Source organism: Rhineura floridana, chromosome 7 (genome assembly GCF_030035675.1).
Source record: "Rhineura floridana isolate rRhiFlo1 chromosome 7, rRhiFlo1.hap2, whole genome shotgun sequence".
Lineage (NCBI taxonomy): Eukaryota > Metazoa > Chordata > Lepidosauria > Squamata > Rhineuridae > Rhineura > Rhineura floridana.
Window position 1 is genome coordinate 112,006,400 of NC_084486.1, and position 23,525 is coordinate 112,029,924.

A 23,525-nucleotide genomic window follows, 5' to 3' on the forward strand; every position below is an offset into this window, starting at 1 on the left:
GACAATGGAACCAATTACCTAGAGAGGTAGTGGGCTCTCCGACACTGGAGGTATTCAAGAGGCAGCTGGACAGCCATCTTTTGGGAATGCTTTGATTTGGATTTCTGCATTGAGCAGAGGGTTGCACTTGATGGCCTTATAGACCCCTTCCAACTCTACTATTCTATGATCTGAACTCAGGAACCACCAACCCACAGTGCCTCCATCTTGCTAGGATTCAGACTCAGTTTATTGACCCTCATCCAGCCCACCACTGAGTCCAGGCAGCGGTCCAGGGCTTGCACGGCCTCTCCCGATCCAGATGTTACAGAGAAATAGAGCTGGGTATCATCAGTGTACTGCTGACACCTTGCCCCAAATCTTCTGATGACCGCTCCCAAGGGTTTCATATAGATATTAAACAGCATGGGGGACAAGATGGTACCCTGGGGCACCCCACAGCACAACTGCCAGGGGGTCAAAAGACAATCACCCAATGTTATTCTCTGAAAATGACCCTGGAGATAGGATCAGAACCACTCTAAGACAGTAGCTCCAATACCCATCTCACTAAGTCGACCCAGAAGGATACCATGGTCAATGGTATCAAAAGCATCTGTGATATCAAATAAGAGTAACAGGGTCGCACTTCCCCTGTCCTCCCAATAAAAGTCATCCATCAGGGCGACCAAGGCCAATTCAGTCCCATAACCAGGCCTGAACCTGAACTGGAATGGGTCAAGATAATCTGTTTCATCCAAGAGTACTTGCAATTGCTGTGCCAGAACTCTCTCAGTCACCTTCCCTAAAAAGGGGATATTTGCGACCAATCGGTAATTGTCGCTGACCAATGGATCCAGGGTGGGCTTTTTCAGGAGTGGTCGGATCACTGCCTCTTTCAAGGTGGCTGGAGCCACTCCCTCCCTCAATGGTGCGTTGACCACACCCTGGATCCATTCGGTCAACCCCCCTCAGCAAGCTTTAATAAGCCAAGAAGGGCGAGGGTTGAGAGGATATGTTGTTGGCCACATCATTGCAAGCACCTTGTCTATGTCATCAGGACGCATCAACGAAACCATTCCCAAGAAGATGCAGCAGACATTGCACTGGACACCTCCTTGGGGACTACAGTAGACGTAGATGGGGCATCAAGACTGCTAGGGAGGTGAGTAACTTTACCCTCAAAGTGCCTTACAAACAATTCACAGTGAGCCTCTGAAGGGTCTAAGACTCCATTTCCTGGAGTTGATGTCAAGAGACCCTGACAATATGGAAAAGCTCCACTAGATGGCTACCTAAGGATGCAATTGAGGCACAGAAGTGGGCCTTCTTCGCCACCCTCACTGCCACACAGTAGGCATGGTTATGATGTTTTACTTGTCTCACAGCACGTCTTTCATCACTTGCGCTCTAGCAATCGTCCAGTCTGTTTCATTGCCCTTAGCTCACTGGTGTAGCAAGGTGCAAACCGGGCTCCACAATGCCGGAGAGGGTGCTCGGGGGCAACCGTGTCAAGAGACCAATGCACCTCGCTGTTCCACAGCATGACACAGGATTCAACAGGGTCACCGGCTCTATCTACTGGGAATTCCCCCAGGGCATTCAGGAATCCAGTGGATTCCATTAGGCTCCCGGGGCGGACCATCTTACTCTGTCCACCACCCCTGCAGGGAAGGATCGGAGCCATAAGTCTAAACTTCACCAGGAAGTGGTCTGACCATGACAATGGGGTGACATGCACCCCCCATCTCCAGACCACCCCTTCCTCCACCTGGAGCAAAAACCAAGTCGAGGGTGTGCCCTGCCCTATGTGTTGGGCCAGTAACCAGTTGAGACAGCCCCATGGTCGTCATGGAGGCCATGAAGTCCCGAGCCGGAACACTAGAGGCAGCCTCAGCATGGACATTGAAATCACCCAGCACTATCGTTCTGGGCTCCTCCAACACCACAGCTGAGACAGCCTCCTCCAGCTCAATCAGAGAAGCTGCCGGGCAGCAGGGTGGATGGTACAACAGCAGCAACCCTAGTTTACTGTCTCCTTGGTCCAACACCAGATGCAGGCCCTCACAGCCAGCTCCAAGGCAGAGTGGTTTCCTGGTGAGAGAGATGGAAGTTCTGCAGACCACAGCAACTCCCACCTGTCCCTGCAGCCTGTGCTGGTGTTGCACCGACTATCCAGGTAGGCAAAGTTGGGTCAGATCAACTCCTCCCAGGTCTTGGTAATGCACACCAAATCAGCACCTTCATCCATGACCAAATCATAGATGAGTGTGGTCTTATTGTGTACTGATCTGGAGTTAAACAACAACACAGACCAGTGGGCACAGCAGATGAGCAATGAGGAACCCATCCATGAGAGGTGTGGGAGGGAGGAACAAGGAGTAGATAAGCATTGCCCTCATCTTCTATGGTAATTCACCTCCCCATAGCTATAGTTCCCTCTACCCCTGATCACCTAAATTGGGGTGGCATCACCCATGTCCCTCCTTACTAAGACTCCTCCTAAACACCTGATAAGGACCCAACAAGAGCCCACCAACAAAGCCTACCTGAGCCAATTATCCCCATAGGCCTCTGCAAGAATTGGGAACAGTCAGACCCATTCAATATTTATCAAACAGGGCACATCTACTCTCCCCCCCCATCTCACACCCAGGGAGGACTAGCCTTCTGCCAGTTACAGACTCTCACTCTGAAGGCATCTGGTGACTTCCTCTTATCATTCAGTTCACTGCACAGGCTCTCATCCTGTGCAGGAACTACACATGAGCCATACGCCCTCCCTACCACCAATGTCCCCCAGATTGGTTAGAAAAAAGAAAGAAATAGAAGAGGGTAGTGCCCTCGCTCTCAGGACTCCCTAAGCGCCTCCCCAAGGGCAGCTGGGCTTTTATGCCTCCTGTCCCAGCCAGGAGCTGATGCAAGAGTCTGCGCGATTAACTGCAGCCTCTCTCTGGAGCAAGGGCCAGGCAGGGGGGTCCCAGTCCTTGCAGCACTTACCAGGGACTTCAGCTGTCTGAAAAGACAGCAACCTAGAGCAAGCAGCAGGCACCCAGATGCCCTGGGAGTGAGAGATGAGTGTCTCTCACTCCCAGGGCAGGTCTTCTTCAGTCCCCCTAGTGCTGCAGCTGATCCTTGGGGGACTCCACTTTCTATAGCCCATCACTGGGAGGGCTGTTCATTTGTTCCTACTCTCAAACAAAACCAAAGTAAGACACGTTACAGTTTAGTTAGATGCTATATGCAAAACTGGAATGCTTGAGTATCCACAGTAAGTTTGCATGGGAGGAGAATGGGGAGAAACTCAAAACTTGGCCACCCCTCATGACCTCATTGGCCACACCCTCATAGCAGCCCTAGCAGGTCTAGCAGGCGCCAGCCACCACTCCATGGGAGCATGGGAAAACTCAAAATGGTTGCTGTGAGGCATGGTATAACACAAATTTCCTGTCACATCTAAAAAAGCAGAAAAAGAGATAGGACTACAAAATGATGTGGGCATGCTCCTTCCACCAATAGGGTTAAGGCACCTACATCCAGTAGTGCAGTGGCAAATGCAGAAGTGCGGGGTCCCTTTAGAATAGTCACAGCCATGGACCCTCACAGCCACATCCCTTTCTAAAATTATACAACCTAATATACAATAATCTGGCCAGGTTGGAATACTGCTTCTCTGTCACTGTCACCATTTGACTGCCCTTTCTCACTGTCAGAGATATTGCTTGAATTACTGGATTCAATGTCTGCATGTTTTATCTCCTGCATCTACCAAACAGCCTGATGATGTAGCTGGGATGCTATCATCAGGATTCACTGTCTCTTCTGCAGTTACAGCATTCTCATTCTCCACAACTTATCTTGGCTTTTTGAAGTAGGAACTAACAAAGGTTTGATTGCAGTTGACACTCACTGGGGCCTGCATAACTGACTCAGAAAGCCCTACAGCAATAAAGAAAAACACAACCCTTTTAAAAACTGCTGTGTGCAAAGGCTCCCCACCCTCACTTTCTCTGGGGGCTTTTTTTGCTGCTGAGTTAAGACAAAACCAGTTTTTTCTAAATGAAGGAATTCACACTCCCTAAACAGGCCAGGCACTCATTTTGCATAGGAATTTGTAACCTTTTGAATGTTACCATCTTCTAGACAGTAGGAAGAGATTTCTCCACCCCCTTTCCTTATCTCCCTGTCCCTGTGTCACCCCTCCTCCTTCCACATATACCTAGAATGTCAGAAAAAGACTAACTCACCTCCCTTCACTTTGATTGGCTCCAATCAGCAAGAAAGAATAAGGAAGCAAGTTAGAAGACTCTTCTCAGTGGTTAATACACTCCCCTTTCATGCTGATTGGCTCATAAGGTGCTAGAGACATAGGAACCCTGCTAGGACCTAGGTCCCCAAAATTAAGGGGTCTAAGAACCCCCTGAGACCCTGGATGACCACACACCTGCCTACATTAGTCACTGCCACATTTGCTCACAGAGAGAAGCTCTTTGCACCTCTCCTCTGTTCAGCATGCATGGGAGAATGGGTGTCTAATCCAGGCATCCAATGAAACGTGTGCATGTTTAAGGGGGCATATTCTATGCAGGAGAGGCTGAGCCAGTACAAACAGGAACTAAGAGGGGAAAACACACAGTCTCTTGTGCTTTGTGGATTTTTTTAGAGGATATTTACTGAGACCTTTTGCAGGCACCAAAGGAGGTATGAGTATACACAATGACACCTGCAGGTGCCATATTGGCAACCCCTGGTTTAAATTGCATGAGCACACCTGAAAACCAAGCAGGCAATAGTCAAGGCAGAAGGGGATGGAGGAGAAAGAAGAATTTGGAGAAGCAGCTCAGGGAAGCATGGGTAGCAGCAACAGATGGTGTTCACACTTAATGGCATTGCTCTTCAGGGAGACATCAGATAAATGTGCAACATATTAAATGTACATATCCGTGCCGGTGTGATCTTTTGCAGCATTTTCTGTTTAGGAGATGGAAAGGAAGTCAACAGGAAAGGGTGCGCTTCCCTTTCTTCTTGATTAGTACTAATACGATACCCAGAGGGAGCAGCACGGCTGTTGCTTTGTCTTAATTTCCTGGTTGTCTGGAGCATCAGCACTTCTTGAGAGGGGCAGAGCAAACAAGCCATTCAGAATAGGGGCAGTAATGAGACTCTGTTTTTCCAAGAATGAATTTAAGATCTGCTAACGCAGGTGGAAAGCAGATAGGGCTGCCCTTTCCTTATGCGAGTGTCCATCTACCACGGCAGGTTGTCAGATGAAGTGCAGAGGGTAAGTGGGAAATCAACCTATTGCTCCAGCAGTTACGAACTTCTGCCTAAATATTTCTAGGTCTATTGAAGAAAGTAAAGAGTCAGTTAACAGGGTGTGCTGGAAACAGCCACGTCTGCATGTTCAGGCAAGGTGTAAACAGTTTCCTTAAAACTTTTAAACAACATTTTAAATCTTGTGGTGAACTATTTTTAAAAGGGGCTTTACCTAGGAAGTGTGAACATTATAACAGTCTATGTGAAATCAGTCCAGGAGTGATAAAAATGTAACCAGAAATTTTTTTGTTGCTTTTATTGATTTATTTATTGATTTATTGCACTTGTATACCACCCCATAGCCGAAGCTCTCTGGGCGGTTTACAGCAATCAAAAACATTAAAACAAATATACAATTTAAAATACATATTTTAAAAACAATTTAAAACACAATTTTAAAATTTAAAACAATATAAAAACAATTTAAATTTATTTTCTGGTGCCTGGAGTATTAAGGCACACACAGTGAAATGTTTTCATTTTCCAAAGGGCTAACAATCATATACTTACTTTCCTGGGATGCTGGGAATAAGTCTCAATGGGGCTCCAGCCTACGTCTGAGTAGACATGTGTAGGATTGTGCTGTTTGCAGCAAAAACAACAAATGTCATGCATCTGATAAAGTAGAGTCTATTCTTTGAAAGCTTATGCCATGATTCATTTGTTCATATTTAAGGTGCCACAAGATTCTCCAATGTTTATGTTTTCATGCTTTTCTCAGCATGATTATAGTATGCTATATTTTCCTTTCCGTTCAAATCTTACTTGTGTTAAACCTTTATTCATAGGCAATTACACCATTTAGCAGTGAATTTGTAAGACAAACAGATCTTAAGCCATAGCTATTCCTTCGAGCAATTGAAGCATACTCTGGTGCATTCTTTCTTTCATTTTGTTTTATAAGAAGAGCATGTCTGTTTTTATTGTTCATTTCTTTCTGTAGTTCTATCTATGTGACCAGTCAGAAAATTGCCACTCATCACTTATGCTGGTTTAGAGCTCACCCAGCCTACTAACCTGCAGGAATTGATCCACCACCCAATCTATTTGGGAGATAAAGTGCTCTTCCTGCTCTTCAGAATTTACAATGAGAGCAGGTGCTTCTGTTCCTTGCAATAATAACATTTGAGGCACCTTGGACATTTCCTTGAAAGTTCAGACTAAATCCCAGAGCGGATTCCTCTGCCCCATTAACATTGAGCCACCAGCCACTATGGACATTGGTATATATTTATTCTTGAACCCTACTGTTTGGGTATGCTTTCATCAGGCTGTTGCATCTGCCAACAGCTGGAATAAAAAAGGGTCTATTTCCTATCTGTTAATTATGATGCATGTGCTTTAGGTATGTCAATAACCTTTTAGATTCAAGGCTCATAAGAATTTATCACAAAATAATTTGGACTTTGATTTAAAAAAAATACATGAAGCTGACAGTGGATACCTCTGAAGCCAAATCCTTATCTCTCTGAAATAAACTCACAGATACTAATTGCAGCTTGTTTGGATTCCAAAACCAGAGGAAGCTGTGATGGTCCATAGGGGGAAAAAATCAAAACCTGTGATCAGGAATACTAACCAATGTTTCACAAAATAGTTAGCAAGCTTTTGAGTTCACAGAAATCTTTGTTGGGCTGGATGATAAGCAAATAGAGGAGGAGAAAAAAATCTGGCTTGAGGTTGAAGCCAAGTACAGTAGGGTCCCGCTTACCGACGCTCCACTTACCGGCGTTCCGCTAATGCGGCAGCTTTCGTTTTCAATTTTAAAGCCGCTTTTGCAGCATTTTCATGTCATTTTCGTGCGACGCACCCCATTAGAGTCGATGAGGTTCCGCTTTACGGCGTTTTCCGCTTTACAGCAGGGGTCCGGAATGAAACCTGCCATATAAGCGGGGCCCTACTGTATGTATTTAGTCAGAGTCTTAAGATGGAGTATCAACATTACAATACTTGGCATGAGTGTATTAAAATGGACTGGAATGGGACATTTTCGATCAGGCAAATACAAAATATTTTATGCAGGAAATGAGAAATTAAGAAGAAACGGGGTTGCTTTAATAGTGAGAAGTGATGTAGCAAAAGTAATTAGGAGCTACAACGCAAGGTCTGAGTGAGTGATATCAATGAGATTAAACGGGAAAGCTATTAACATAACCATCATCCAAGTCTACGCTCCAATGTCAAATGCAGAAAAAGAAGAATTTGAGAGATTTTATTCAGGAGTACAGGAGGAAATTGATCACACACCAAAACAAGATATGATGATAATCATGGGGGACTGGAATGCAAAAGTAGGGAACAGAGAAGAACTAGGAATTGTGGGGAAATGGGGCTTAGGAGACAAATGAAGCAGGAGAAAGACTTATTGAATTCTGTGAAGCCAATGATTTGTTTCTTGCCAACACATTTTTTGAACAACCAAAAAGACAACTGTACACGTGGACATCACCAGATGGTCAATATAGGAATCAAATTGATTATATAATTGGAAGCAGAAGATGGAGAAGTTCCATACTTTCTGCAAAAACAAGACCAGGAGCAGACTGCGGTACAGATCATGAACTGATCATATCGAAAATCAGAGTAAAGCTAAAGAAGAACAACAAAGCACTCATAATGCCAAAATACAATTTAAATAACATCCCAGGAGAATATAAAGATCAAATAAGGAACAGGTTTGAGGCTTTAAACTTAGCTGACAGAGGACCAGAAGAACTATGGACTGAAGTCAGAGACATTATCAGGGAAGAATGCAAAAAGACAATACCTCTTGTTAAAAAGAGAGAAAGACCTCAATGGATGACTGAAGAAACTCTTAAAATGGTTAAAGAGAGAAGGAAAGCAAAAGCAAAAGGAGATAGAAACACGTTCAGAACCCTAAATGCAACTATACAACAACTAGTACGTAGGGACAAAGAAAACTATTACAATAGTTATTGTATAGAAATAGAAAAGGACAACAAAATGGGAAGAACAAGAGCCCTATTCCAAAAGATTAGAGAAATGAAAGGGAAATTTAAACCATGAGTAGGGATGTTGAATAATCAACAGGGGAACACACTGACTGACCGAGATGAAATAAAAGGAAAATGGAAGCAATACACTGAAGAACTCTATAAAAGAGATGACAGGATGACAGATTCATTCACGGAAGAACCATATGATGAAGAACCAGAAATTTTAGAATGTGAGGTGAAAGCTGCTCTTAAAATTCTTGGAAGAAACAAATAATAGATGGCATACCAAAAGAGTTGCTACAAGCTACTGAGACTGAATCTGTCCAAATTTTGACAAAAATCTGTCAAGAAATATGGAAAACTAAACAATGGCCCACAGACTGGAAGCGTTCAATATATATCCCACTTCCAAAGAAAGGAGATCCCAGAGAATGCAGTAATTACCGGACTATTGCCTTAATTCACTAAACGCAAAAAACTTTGCGGTTTAAGAATGTACCTATAGCCCACAGATATTTCTACCAAACTTTAAAAAGCAGGGAAATTGGGCAGCTATAGTGAATGCACCAGGGGAGCAGGAGACCTGACCTCCTCTCTGAGATATTGTACCGCCCTACAAAGTTGTCAAAATGCAAACACAATTTGGGTTGGTCTTTCACAGTCCAATCCACTTGCTGTGTAGCTTGGAAGAATTTGGTAACATGTGCCTCTGACTAACTAAAATGGAGACAATAGTCAAGAAATCAGAAGAAGGCTAGGACTGGGGAGGGCAGCTGTGAGAGAACTAGAAAAGGTCCTCAAATGCAAAGATCTATCACTGAATACTAAAATCAGGATCATTCAGACCATGGTATTCCCGATCTCTATGTATGGATGTGAAAGTTGGACAGTGATAAAGGCGGATAAGAGAAAAATCAACTCATTTGAAATGTGGTACTGGAAGAGAGCTTTGAGCATACCATGGACTGTGAAAAAGACAAATAATTGGGTGTTAGAACAAATTAAACCACAACTGTCACTAGAAGCTAAAATGATGAAACTGAGGTTATCATACTTTGGACACATCATGAGAAGACATGATTCACTAGAAAAGACAATAATGCTGGGAAAAACAGCAGGGAGTAGAAAAAGAGGAAGGCCAAACAAGAGATGGATAGATTCCATAAAGGAAGCCACAGACCTGAACTTAGAAGATCTGAACAAGGTGGTTCATGACAGATGCTATTGGAGGTTGCTGATTCATAGGGTCGCCATAAGTCGTAATCGACTTGAAGGCACATAAAAACAACAATAGTAAGATGGAGTGTGGGCTCAACTGAGTTAGCTGGCAGATCCAAGATGATGCCTCGGGCTGCTGTGACAAAGAAACAAATAATAACTGATCCCTCAGTTTACATAAAATCCAGCAGTTACTACACCCTGTCTCCAGCCTTAAGCAAAGCACACACCTAGATTCCAGTTTGTAATAGTTTTCCAGATTTTAGTACATATCTTATAATTGTCTGAATTTGTGCTATTCAGATTTGTGTTCTGTCATGGAAATAAACTTGTTCCAGCTTTTGTTTTTCAAATCCCTGGCACAGATGGTGTTTTTTCCATGCATATTATTGTATTGCACACAAACCAGTTCCATTAATATTAAAAGGCACCAGAAACAGATAAATTGGGTTGTCCTCTTTACCTAATGCATGGTGTTCTTCAGAAAATGCTCAGATCCATATATTGTGTCATATTTTCATGTACTGAAGTTGATGTGAGTTGATATTTTCTTTAAAAAACCACAGAAAAAGAGCAACTCAACTTGAGTTTACCTCAATATCATCTAAAAAAAAGTTATATGGACTGATCTAAAATACTGATCCTGTGCATACTTACTTGGGAATAAATTGACCTCTAAACAAAGAGGTTTGTTTGTTCAAGTTGTGAACATCACAGCAATCATAACTGGAAATAGAAGGATGGGTTAGATCCCAAAACAAACACAGATCTCAGTTCTAAACATGCACAAGCAGATGATCCCACATATTATTTGGAAATATATCCCACTGAATTCAATGAGACTGCATTCAAATTAAGCATGCAGAGGATTGCAGCAATAGCCTGATTCTCACCAGACAGTAATGCTAGCAGGAAGAGCCAGCTTAGCCCATAGGACTTTAAGCTGATGCTTTATCCCTCTAGTAATGCAAAGAGCCAGGAGCTGGGATAGGCAGGCTCAAGGCATCAGAAATTCCTTATGTTCAGCACCATGTCATACAATGGACTTTGCACGTGCATCAATGGCTTGCAGCCCAAGGCAACATATTACCAGAAACCCTGCAGATCTTTACACAAATTAAGATTAACTGTGACAGTAGCAAAAACAACAAAAAGTCTTGAAGCCCCTTGAAGGCTAACAAGTTTTTTATGGTGTAAGTGTTCCTGAGCAGAGTCCACTTCATCAGTTGCATGGAATGTTATCCTGAGTTGCAAGGTAAATATACACAAGTGGGTATAGGTTAAAGAAATTGTAGCTGTGAGGTCAGAGGGAAACAAAATGCAAGAAATATAGATGGTGATAAACGGCAGGTGATACTTGAGACGGTCCATCCCCTCTTAGAAGCACAAAATTATTTCATTAAGGGTTTACATTTTTTGGGACTGGAGGCTTAGAAAGGCACTTTCACGTGAAGAGCTGACTATACTTACAAAAAGCAAAAACTCCCTGCAAACAGAAAAGTTCTAACCCAGGGAGAAAGGTTCTAACCCAACCCTTTGCCTGTTGTGCTGGTTTTCTACTTGCAGGGAGTTTTTAACACAGGCAAGCACCCTGCAGTGTGTGGCATGTGTAGATTAGATCTGATTGCCCCAGTTATCTTTTGTCTTGATTCCAAGCGGTTATCTGTGTTCATGGCAACCAGAATAATGTGTGAACAGTAACAAACAAAATGGTGTTTTTTTTAAAAAAAAAGTAATAAAAAGTTAACTATATTGGATATATATATATATATATAAGAACAGGAAATGGAAGGAAGAGCATCCCTTTAAATGCTACAGCCCAATTTGTGCTGTAATCTGCCTAGCAACAAATTACCCTCTGACGCCCCCTAGTGGATGACCTAAATCACACATACTGTTAAAACATGTTCTGTGTCTGTGGGTTTTTCTTGAAGCAGGAGAGTATAGCCAGGATGTTCATTCCATTTATGAACTAAAATACAATAAAATCAGAATTATTGGGAATGGGGAATCCTTAGCTTAAGATAGTATATATTTCTGCTGTAACAAGTTTGGAGAAAAATAATAACCATTCTTCATCATTACCAGTCATACTAGTGGTGGTTCTTACAACAATAGCTTGATTTTGTTTTGACCAGGCCAGAGCTTGACAGATGTTGGAGAAACTAATTGCACAGTGCTGAGACAATGCTCTTCTCTGCCCTTCAGCCTTTGACATTCATAGGTGGAAAGCTGCTAACTGCAAATGTTACTCCTTATCAATAGGAAGAGCAGGTCACTGCTGAATTCTAGAAAATTGCATTGAACCATGAAGGATTAATTTATTTAACTCCTTCAGACCAAGAATATATATTAAATGTAAAGAAGGTGGAAGTATATTGGCCAAAACTGGGATGCAAATGGGGGTTGCCTCATGTTTCTGTTCTTGAGTTAGGGCATCTGTGGCTTTAAAAGCGTTTGTGATTGGCAGACAGCCAATAGGATAAAGATTCTCTCTCCCCACTCCACAACATGGAGATGCAGGCATGTTGAATATCTGCCTTGCTTTTTTTATAATTCACCTGGTAAAATCACCAAAGCACCTTGAACAGCTCCTTGAAAGCTCCGGAGCAGATTCCACTGTCCCGTTGACATGAAGCCACCAGCCATCACTGCCTGTAACTGCAAAGAGTTATGTGATAGCAAAATAAAACCCACATGAGAAGTAAATTCAGATGATCAACCCACTCCCTGTTCATGTTCATTACTAGCAAATATTTTCCCCTCTGACAGCTGCTTTCTACACACATTGAAAATGCTACCATACAGGAAACTCACACATGATGGAAGAGTCAGAATCAGATACATGTAGCTGCCATCACCAGGGCTGGTGCTAGACATGACTGGGCCCTTGGGCACCAGCCTGACCAGGCCTGCGGTGCTGTAGTCCAATACACCCCCATTTAGTGAGGCAGTATGGGGCTAATAAGCCCACCCATGCGCCCCACCTACCTTTTTTGTTGTATGAATGATGTGCACATGTAGCGCACATGCCTGCCATCAACCAAGGTGGCAATGAGGATGTCAAACCCTTAGGGAAGCCCCTGCCACCATCTTGGGTGATGGAGGTGTGTGCATACAGCATTCACACTGATAGGAGCGGTAGGAGGGGCATGTGTGGGGGCTTATTTAAGCCCACACTATCTGTACTGAGGGGGTGCCTGGGAGCTCCCACTCTGAGACCCGTGGCAGGGTTGGGTTGCAGGAACCGACACTGCCATGGATCATAGAATGGGAGCTCCACCTTCCCACCCAAAGGAGGGGCCCTTCAGGGGCCCCTCTGGGGTGCAGGGGCCCTTCAGGGGCCCCTCTGGGGTGCAGGGGCCCTTCAGGGGCCCCTCTGGGGTGCAGGGGCCCTCAGCCAGGGCCCAACCTGACTGCCATCTGGTGCTGGCCCTGGCCATCACATATGAATTTGCTTTATTATCATGACACGTGAAATGCACATGCCCGTGGTAGTGTCTTCATTTCTGACACAGAGGATCAGTAACATAAAACCCACCTACATTCACAGGTGGAAAAGACCATGAGTCAGTGGCAGAGCATATGCAGAAAGTCCCAGGTTCAGTCCTTGCATCTAGGTAGGGCTAGGAAAGATCCCTCTCTTAAGCCCTGGAGAGCTGCTGACAAGTCAGCATGGACAATTCTGGGTTTCATAATCCAACTTCCTATTTATTATTTTATTTATTTATTTATTATTTGATTTATATCCCGCCCTTCCTCCCAGCAGGAGCCCAGGACGGCAAACAGAAACACTAAAAACACTTTAAAACATCATAAAAAGACCTTAAAATACATTAAAACGAAACAAAAACATTCCAAAAAAAGCTTTAAAAACATCTTTTTTTAAAAAAGGGTTAAAAACATATTATTATGTTCATATAGCTCAGAATCTAACTCATGTTCTAGGGCAGAAGTTCCCAAACTATGGTATGCGGGCCACCAGTGGTCCACAAGCTTCATTCAGGTGCTCCTCAGTTTCTCTGTAAAAATATAATTAAATATGATGCAACACCTAGCACAGCGCATTACAAATGCTATAAAAGGCAGAAAAATTATTAAGTGGTCTGCCTAAAGCCTCAGCAATTTTCAAGTGGTCCATGGGGGGGGGAATTGGGGAACCCCATGTGATGTTCCTGTATTTTAATATCTGTAAATATGGTAAGTGTGGGTTTATTAAGTGATATATGGTAAGTGACTGAGTAAGAGGGGGGAGTACATGGGCTAGAATGCTGGAGAATGTTGGATGATGATTGGCTGAGTGTTTGAATGGCTGAAGGTATAAATGGGAGGATGACAGCTGAGTCGAGGAGAGTTGTGGGGGAGTTGTTGGTGATTGGTTGTGGAGTATGGATTGGAGTTGGTTGTGGGTTGGATTATATTTGGCTGGTATTTAGGCAGAATATATAAGACTGGAAACATAAAGAGTGACACTAAATGAAACCATACGCTTGGTGAACATTCCTAAAGTAATCTTCTTATTTCCTGGTGTTATCAAATAAATACTTTTATTGGTTTACCTAAATCCTGATCCTTGGCTAGGGATACACAGACCAGAAGGGAGGGCAGGGTAATTACCAAGGCTGAAGGGAAACAGTATCAAATAAATGGGGGCAGCGGTGAAGGGAGATATTGTAACATTGTCAAGTATCCAGAGCAACCCAGGATTGTATGCTTTATAGACAAAGATACAAGGGGGTTGTGGACGGCAAGGGCACCCAGACACAAAGTAACAATAAGCCATAGGGGGAGACTAAGGCAAAGTCTCTAGCAGTATTGTTTACAGGGAGTGGCTGGTGGTGCTGCCTAGCAGTGGGATCTTGTGAGATCTGTGCTAGAGCGTGTGAGAGAACAAATAAAAACCAAGATCCTGACAGGTGGTGGCCCTGGTGGGAGTATCACAGGTAGAGCCAGCTGGGGGATCGTCACACCCCAGTTATAGGTTACATTTTATGAACACATCATTAAGTTGCATTCAATCAATACTCAGTGAAATTTTGGCATTTTGGGTTGAGATGAACGATGTAGGCATTGATCCAGGCAATAAACAGAAATTCTAAAAAAAAGTCTTGCTGGGAACATGCAAATTAGCTGGTAGAAGTTGTGGGAAGTTTTTTGTTTTGTTTTATTCTGCCCCTCCCCCCAGTTTCACATTGAATAGTTTTCCTCTTCTTTTTTCTGCTAGTTAGGGCATTTCCATACAATGCAGTAAAAGAAAAAGAAATATGTGAACTAGCATGGAGCAAAGTCTAAATTTTGAATGCACTGCCAGATCAGACTTATATTTTTTAATGAGCACTGTTTACAGTAGTGCAATTATCTTATTATTAGAGTATGAAAGACCTCCTAAAATCTAAACTAGGATTAACCCCCAAATTCTTTGAATATTCTACATTTTGAATGTAGATTCAACATGTCATCATGCTTAGTTGAATTTGGTACTATAGCTTGACAGGTCATAATCTTTAAACTGAGGACCATGAATCAACTCTTGAGACAGGGATAGCGTGAAAAGGTGTGTGATACGCATATAGACAAATTAATGTGTAAATGATGAATTCCAACTCTTGAGATTTATTAATTTGCTATGGTATAAAAGAGCACTGTATGACATCACTTTAACTCAACATGTTAAACACTAACGTGTTGTTTTTCATCAGGAGTATCAGAGTATTTCCAGACATCTCACTGGTTTTTGTAAACCAAGGATGGGCAAAAGGTAGGTCTGGATTTACTGGTAGATCTCTGGGTGATTTGCAGAATATAGGCAAGGATTTCTGACTCCCAGGCTGCTTCCAGACTGCCACTGTTTTGCAAGAAGGATTCAAGGGCATACTGGGAAATGTAAGTTTGTGAAATTAAAGTGGATTAATGCACTCTGTCATTCTAGTGCAACAAATCCTCTTATAACCTCCTTGCAAACAAATCAGAATGAATGCTAAATAAAAACTGGATATAATCTGACATCTGTGTAAGCTTTGTGCAAGCAAACAGGTCATCTAGAGGAGCCCCCATTTGTTTAACAATAGCAGCAACAAAATGACTCCCTTGTTCTAAATTATACTGCTGAAATGAATAAAGTTTCAGTAACTAGGAGTGTTGTTTGTGTGTTGAAGGACTGTGAGGTCTGTTCAGTTTTGATACATGTAACAAATTATTTGACTCAGTATTTATTTTATTTTTTTAAATTTACTTTTATCTCCCACCCTTCCTCCTAGAAGGAGCCCAGGGCAGCAAACAAAAACACTAAAAACACTCTAAAACATCTTAAAAACATATTTTTAAAAGCTTTAAAACATGTAAAAAGCCAATTCCCTCACAGAAACAGACTGGGATAAGGTCTCTACTTAAAAGGCTTGTTGAAAGAGGAAGGTCTTCAGTAGGTGCAGAAAAGATAACAGAGATGGTGCCTGTCGAATATATTTAAGGGAAGGGGATTCCAAAGGATAGGTGCCAGAACACCAAAGGTCTGCTTCCTATGTTGTGCGGAACAGACCTCCTGATAAGATGGTATCTGCAGCAGGCCCTCACCTGCAGAGTGCAGTGATTGACTAGCTATATAAGGGGTAAGACAATCTTTCAGGTATCCTGGTCCCAAGCTGCATAGGGATTTGTACACCAAAACCAGAACCTTGAAATTGGCCCAGTAGCTAATTCTAAGAGTGTGTCTTTTATACCTGGTTCCAGTTGATTGATCTCGAGGTTCTAGTAAAACAAAACTACAACTCCCACAAACCTGAAGTGTGCCCAACAATTAAATGGTCTTATTACTGAGTATACATCCCAAAGGTACAACTAGCTTGAAAAAGAAGAAAAATAGGAAGAGGAAGCACGACTGTCCTGTACTGATAACAATAGGGACAAAAACAATGTAAAATTGCATCCAGCAAACAAATTCAACAGCTTCCAACAATTTTTATTTTAAATACTCAAATGTCTTTAAAAAGAAGTACTTTACAATGTGGCAAAAGGCCATTAGAACTCCCTCTTGGGAGGGAGTTCTAAAGTTTAGGTGCAATTCCTGAAAAGGCCTCTCTAGGGACAGATATATTTCAGGGATCATTGGGATGCAGAACAGGGCCTCTGCTGAAGATATTAATAAGCATCCAGGCTTGTATGGGACACGGTGGTCCCAAATTGCAAAGGGCTTTACAGGCCATCACTATTTCTTTGAATTGGGCTTGGAAATAGATTGAAAGCCAATGCAGTTGTTTAAACAAGGGAGTTATCTAGTCACATCTCCAATATCAGAGGTGGTATGCCTCTGAATGCCAGTTGCTGGGGTATATGGGTGGGGAGTGTCCTGCTTGTGAGCTTCCCATAGGCATCAGGGTTGGCCACTGTGGGAACAGGATGCTGGACTAGATGAGTCTTCCGTCTGATCCAACAGGGCTCTTCTTATGCTCTTATGTGTTACATGCTCCTGACAGGCAATTCTGATTAACAAACTGCCCTACTTTGGGGGCACTTTTTAGAGGCGGTCTCATGTGGATCATACTGGAGTTCGCTGATTCATAGGGTCGCCATAGGTCATAGTCAACTTAAAGGCACATAACAACAACAAAACAAACAAGGTATATGTCACCATGGCTAGATCTGCTGTCTTCAGGATGGACTTAGCTGGTGCAACAGTCAAGACTAGGCACAGATGCCACCTGAGTTGCAATGGAAAAGAATAGCCAAGTTGAATGGTACCTGCATTGATGACATGAATGCTTAATCTCCAGGTGACATTTCCCAACAGTTTCATGTAGATAGTGTGGTTTGAGTGCTGTGAAGGATCCAAACATCTTCCGTTGCTCATAAGATCTTTGTGTGTTGCATAAAGGCAATTTTCTCACACTAGCTGTGCTTCCATGAGAAAAGACGTTTGATTCCCCTATAACAATTCATTAAAGAATGTGCACTTATTGTGCAATACAACAGTTTATACAGGCACTTAGCTTTTAAATTGTTCCATGTTCTTTGCACTTTTGTAATTATTTAATCTTCTAGGGTTATCCTGGCATTAAATATCTTTGTAGGATTAATTAGGATCGTGTTCCACTTGCCTTCAGGGAAGGATCTACAAGAGCAAGTCCATGGACAAGGTAAGAGTTAAACTTGGATTTCAGTTTCAACATAACAGCTTATCCATTAATTCATACTCTCAGTGCTCATCTCTCTTGCTGCAAGATTTACAGCTTCGAGAAAGGAAGCAATATCTCACTAGAGGTTTCTTCTACTTTATCTTCATGCCACAGAACTGAACATTTCCTTTGAAGGTGTTGATGAAGCTAGTGGTTTCACTTAATATCAGTCAGCTGCTGCATTCTTCCCCTTGCTTCTGATCTACAAAGATACTGAGGATTTGGGGTCTTTTTAAAAAGAGTATGTCATAATAGAGGCATGCACATTCTTACTGAAACTGATGAGGTACCCCTGGCCTTTCCAGCTATATATGATTGATTTTCATTTACCTCTGAAAACTTTCTGGGCTGGCTATACTGAAGGCCTGAAGTGTCTGTTATTGAAACTTTCCCCTCAGCAGTTAGAATGTCTGTGAATATCCTGTGACAACAGCACAGTAGCTCAATCATTAACCCAAGTTCTCTACAGAGAAAACCAAACTGAAGGCCTTGTTTTAATTTAGGTATCATTTATGTGGTTTCCCATTTGGAAAATAATACCCACCTTCCTTTTTGCAGTTGGATTGCTTTGTAACTCCCTATCCAGTACCACAGCAAATCCTAAAACCATAACATAGTAGCTGTTCCTTTATCAGAGGCACTGGTATATAGGTAAATTTTGAAGCAGAAGAACACATTATGACAGCCCCCACAGCCATGATTTGGGGGGGGTGTCCAAAAGTGCAGGTAGCTGGATTGATCCATTCATTTTATATGTGGAGATAGTGGACTTGTAAAGCTTCATATAGCACTTCAGACAAGTTTGCTCTGGATCCTGGCAGGGATGCAATTAATCACTAAAACCATGTATTTATTACAGTAACTAGCAAAAGAGAGATTATTTTTTTCCCAGCAAAATATTTAAGTCTCTGCCTTCTTCAGCTGCTCTGTTTTGAATTTACACCCACATCAAAGAGCAGCAGGACATAACATAATAGACATGCATCTTTATGATACATCTTAATTGTACAGCTTTTGCCGGATACTGAAAACGCACCTCTTTACCCTGGCCTTTGACAATTAAGGTATTGTGCTTTGTGGAACACGCCTCTTTTCCTGAATTTGTACTGTTCTGTTCTATTTGGAATGGTTTTACTTGTTTTTAAAATTGTAACAGATTTATCTGTTTTTATAACTGTATACTATATTGTTATAATCCACCTGGGACCATATGGTGAGGGGCAGCTTCATGGCCAATCGAGGATTTAAACTCTGGTCTCCCAGGTCCCAATCTGACATTCTAGCCATTATACCACACTGGCTCAAAGCAGCAGTGCATGTAGATTATAATACGGCTCATGTAGATTATATGTCAATTTACATATATATTTGATACTATTATAAATGTATTGCTTGTTTCTTTCCAGGGCAAGACCTAGATTTGTCCATTATGAATGACAGCACTAGAAGAAACAAATCTGATTTAATACAAACACTAGTAATTGTAAAAGGAGGCCTCTATTTGGCTAATTTCATCTTTGTAACGGCAGTGACTGTATCAATAATTTGGACACTGAGACAGAACTCTAAAATCATGAAAGAAATGAGATACATCCTCTTATGCCATCATCTCCTCTGTTCCTCTTTATTCTTTTGCTTTGGCATAGTGTCCAATGCAATGCAAACATTTAAAGTACAAAAAGTCTGGATATGGATAATCTTTGGCATACAAACATCAATTGGAGAAACAGTGCTAGTAACCTTGGCCTTGATGGCGCTTAACATTTGCTTAGCCATTTGCTGGCCTTTGAGATACTTGGCATTTGTTCACTTGGTGAAACACAAAGTTATCATTTGTATTTGGCTTGGAACAATGCTCAAATCTGTGTGCTTGATAATTGTAGAAGGCACGGATGAGGATCCATGGACAATATATGAAGCAGAGCCCTCTTGTCCAACTATACTGGGAGGTAATTTTGCCAAAATATCTGGAACTGTTTTCATTTCACTTCTTGCAGCCGTCATAGTAACTGCTTATTTTTTCCTATGCAGAGAAGGAAAGCTCAGTGGTCATTTTAATTGTTCAAATAAGAAAGCCAGAAAAACAATAATTATTCATGGTTTACAAATGAGCTTCCATATCCTTCCACCCTTGATCATCATAGCTATCGGAAAAGGATTAGAACACACTGAGATAAAATTTGGAGCTTTTGTTGTTTTCTTATTTGCACAAAGTTTTAGTCCTGTGGTTTATGGACTGCGGAACAAAGAACTTCGGGAAAAGATACGTTTCAGACAAGAAGGAAATGAATACTGTAACTACTTGGTAAACTACATTAACATCCCACAGCAACTTCAGATGGCAGAAGATTCTGCAAAAGGATGGATCTCTTCTCAGTGTAGTATATAAGCACTTTCAAGTAAATATTTCTTAGGTTTTTAAATGGATCTGACTGAATTAGAAGACGTGGATACCCACAAACTATATCAGACATTAAGCAATAATTCAACTCACACAACTGAATATACCAACTTTAAAATAAAATAAAAAACAGATTTCCAACTCCAGCGCTGGAAGCCTTGAGCACTGCTCTATCTTTGCTTTAAAGTTTAAAGGGATAACGAATGAAAAAGAAGCAACACAGAAAGCAAAGGAAATCATGGGGAAAAGGGAGGTTTAGGCACTGCCAGACAGGGTACTAGAAATTATATATTATAGAATAGATGAGATGTGGGAAACCTTTTGCTCTCCAGCTGTTACTGACTACAACTCCAGCAAGCATGGCTAAGGAGTTGTAGTTCAGCAACACCTGGAGGGCCAAAGGTTCTCCACACCTAGTATAGATCAAGGTTTTCTACTGTGTGGAAGTCAACAATTTAAAAGAGAACCCGTGAAGTTGGTGGAAGGAGGAAAAGAAGCACAAAGGGACACCTCTTCATCACAATTCTAACTGATGGATACCAGGGCAGTATTCATGCTTCTTTGTATTGCTTTGCTCCTGGCAGCATGCAATCCATCCTTCTTAGGCCATGAGCAGTGCACCGACAGAGTTGACAGTCAGCATGTTTATGAACATTTTAGCAGGTCAGCCAATGGCACAGGGGCTAATTTCAAAAAGTAAAGCCAGGTTTCTTGTAGGCCATAGCTAGGGTCCTAAGGAGTTTTGAGAGATTACAGCCTGCTTATGCTACAGACCCCACTCCCGCTTTGGTGTTTGACAAGTCAGCAAAGTTACATATTTTCCACAACAATTTATGTATGTATGTGCATTAATATGATGTGTCATACATATTCAACAACCATGATAAATTGTCTTAAGAGTTATTCAGGGGCTTGTTTGATGGTGCTATTACAATTCAGATGTGTGTGGCATTCTTATAAATGTTTTAGGTCCTAGCTACAAATGAAATTTGGTTAGTCTTGCCATGGCCTGAGGATTATCCACTTGTGTTAACGCTGAGGTGGGCTTTTTCACTGGCACCACCAGTGTTATGAAATGCACTCCCTGCTGAAATATAAGAGACCACATTTGTATTGACATTCTGCTTTTAAAGACACACCTGCTTACACAAGCATTCCCTTAGTTTCTTGACCTCAGTCTTATGTTTTAATTGTTGGATTGTTTTAAAGGGATTGTTTTATTGTGCATTTTAATTCTGGATGTTGATATTTTAATGTTTTAATGTGGCTGTTTTATTGTGTATTTTTAATTCTGGGTTGATATTTTAATGTTTGTGTAACTGGTTTTTATATTTTGTAAATTTCTTAGAAGCCTATGAATGAATGAATGAATGAATGATAGTTATAAATAATATATAATATAATAAATGATATTTATATAAGATGCTAAACCAGGTTACTTAAGATACGACCTTATCCCTTACTCACTGCATTCTGTAGGAGAGTTACTCCTTCAAGTCCCTAAAATATCAGAAGCCCACTACAGTAACTCAGAGCAGGGCTTTCAGTGTGGCTTCCCCTGTTTTGTGGAACACCATTCTTGTTAAGATATGAATGGTGCCCACTATCTGTACAATTGAAAACAGTTTTGTTTCAAAAAGCTGGATGAATAGGTCTCTGCCTTAGGTGTTCATTTTGTACCAGTTGCTGGAAAATGCAGGAGTGAAGTGTTAATGTGCTTAGATCCTGCTTGCAGGCTTCCCATAGGCATCTTGTTGGCCACTGTGAGAACAGAATGCTGGACTAGATGGGCCACTGGTCTGAACCAGTAGGCTTGTCTTATGTATTCTTTTTAAATTTATTTTTAGTTGCTATTTGTACTATTTTTAAACTACTTTTAGCTGTTTTATAGTATATTTGTAAATTGCCTTGAGACATATATGAAAGGCTGTTCACAAATTAATAAAAGTATTATTATTATTATTATTATTATTATTATTATTATTATTATTATTATAATATCTCCTGTGTCTTATCTAGTTCATTCTCCAACCTATCAAACACATGGTGTTCTTGTGAAGTTAAACTGTCCCTCTGAGCTCCTTGGAAAAGGAATGACTATAAATGTTGTTGATAATTTTAAAAAATCTAGCCTAGCAATTAGTTTTCCAGTTTGGGACAACTGATTCCATCACAGATAGCCAGATATTATTGCCTCTGATTATCCCATTTTCCACATACAAAAACAACTCTGTTATTGGGCTAACAGACCTCAGTTCTTGTTCTGCTTCTTGATCTAATATCAAAGGAACCCCGCTTCGCACCCGGGACTTACCGGGTTGCAGGGCATGTTTGCGGCCTGGGTGAATCCGGAGCCTCCATGTTTAAAGAGGGCAAGCGCGCCAGACTGGCATGACGCAGTCACGGCGTGCTCCTAGAGGGGGCGGGGCATACGAGCTTATTTAAGCTCACGCTGTCCGCCCCCTCTCCCTCTTCATAATTTTGGCACCCGCCCTACCCTCCCTCTGCTGCAGTGTGATTCATTTGGTCGCCTCTGGGGCCGAGTGGGAATTTTTGGCTTGCCTGCGTTTTAGCCGGCGGGTTTCTTTTGCCTACTCCATACTGTGGTTAGCAGGAAGGGCATTCAGGGTTAGTACAGGTGTTTTTTTGTGGTTATTAGGTTGATTTGGCTGTTTGAATTTAATATTTAATGGTCGCTTTATTGAGGAAGTGCGGGAAAGGTTGAAGGGCAGCTAGGTGACACCTTTAGGCACCTTTGGAGGTGATAGGCGGTTCCGGAGGCCTGCAGCTCCGGGTTTTACGGCCCGAGGGCAGGATACGGGTCGCCTTTGGGGCCAACAGGTCTCATCCACCCGGAGTTTCAGGGCACCGGGGGGCAGTGACGCAGGTTGGCCTCCCTACGCACAATTGGAGTGTGGTCAGGGCAAGGGGTTGACAGATTGCACCCCTTTGTCCGACAGTGGTTTGGGTCGCCCGAATAGCTGCAAGCAGGCTTTGCCTGACTCACCAGTTGAATCCCGCACTTATGTTCCCCTTTGCAGGTTCATTATCATAATATGAATTTGGTTTAATAAAGTGGCCCGTTGTTTAACCCATCATATTGTGTCTGCGTCTTATTTCACCCCTGGGTCGCAACCCATATATATCTTATATCTATCTATCTTATATATACATATATATGTATGTATGTGTATATATATATATATATATATATATATATATATATATATATGTATGTATGTATGTATGTATGTGTATATATATATATATGTATGTATATATATATATATGTATGTATGTATGTGTATATGTATATATATATGTGTGTGTGTGTGTGTGTGTGTGTGTATATGTATATGTGTATATATACACATCTTACCAGAGCCATCAGCAGGCCTCCTGTTATAGCATTTCACCAACCTCCTAATTTGTGCAGACTGTTGGTGAGAGCTGTGCTTAAGCCACCTATCACCAATCCAGGGTCTC

The 23,525-nt window shown here is 41.8% G+C and overlaps 1 protein-coding gene across 3 annotated transcripts; it reads left to right on the forward strand.

The window, feature by feature from the left end:
- Positions 1-5,079: 5,079 nt before the first annotated feature.
- LOC133388502 (uncharacterized) lies at positions 5,080-21,894 on the forward strand. 3 transcript variants are annotated; one of them, XM_061634462.1, is made up of 3 exons: positions 5,080-5,260; positions 17,505-17,599; positions 19,045-21,894. In XM_061634462.1, the coding sequence occupies exons 1-3, from the start codon at positions 5,247-5,249 to the stop codon at positions 20,025-20,027; spliced, it is 1,092 nt and encodes a 363-aa protein (XP_061490446.1). In that variant the 5' UTR covers positions 5,080-5,246; the 3' UTR covers positions 20,028-21,894. The 3 variants fall into 3 exon arrangements, with proteins under 3 accessions (XP_061490446.1, XP_061490449.1, XP_061490448.1); XM_061634465.1 differs by having other exon boundaries at positions 17,534-17,599; XM_061634464.1 differs by lacking the exon at positions 5,080-5,260 and adding an exon at positions 14,994-15,228.
- The last annotated feature ends 1,631 nt before the right edge of the window (positions 21,895-23,525 follow it).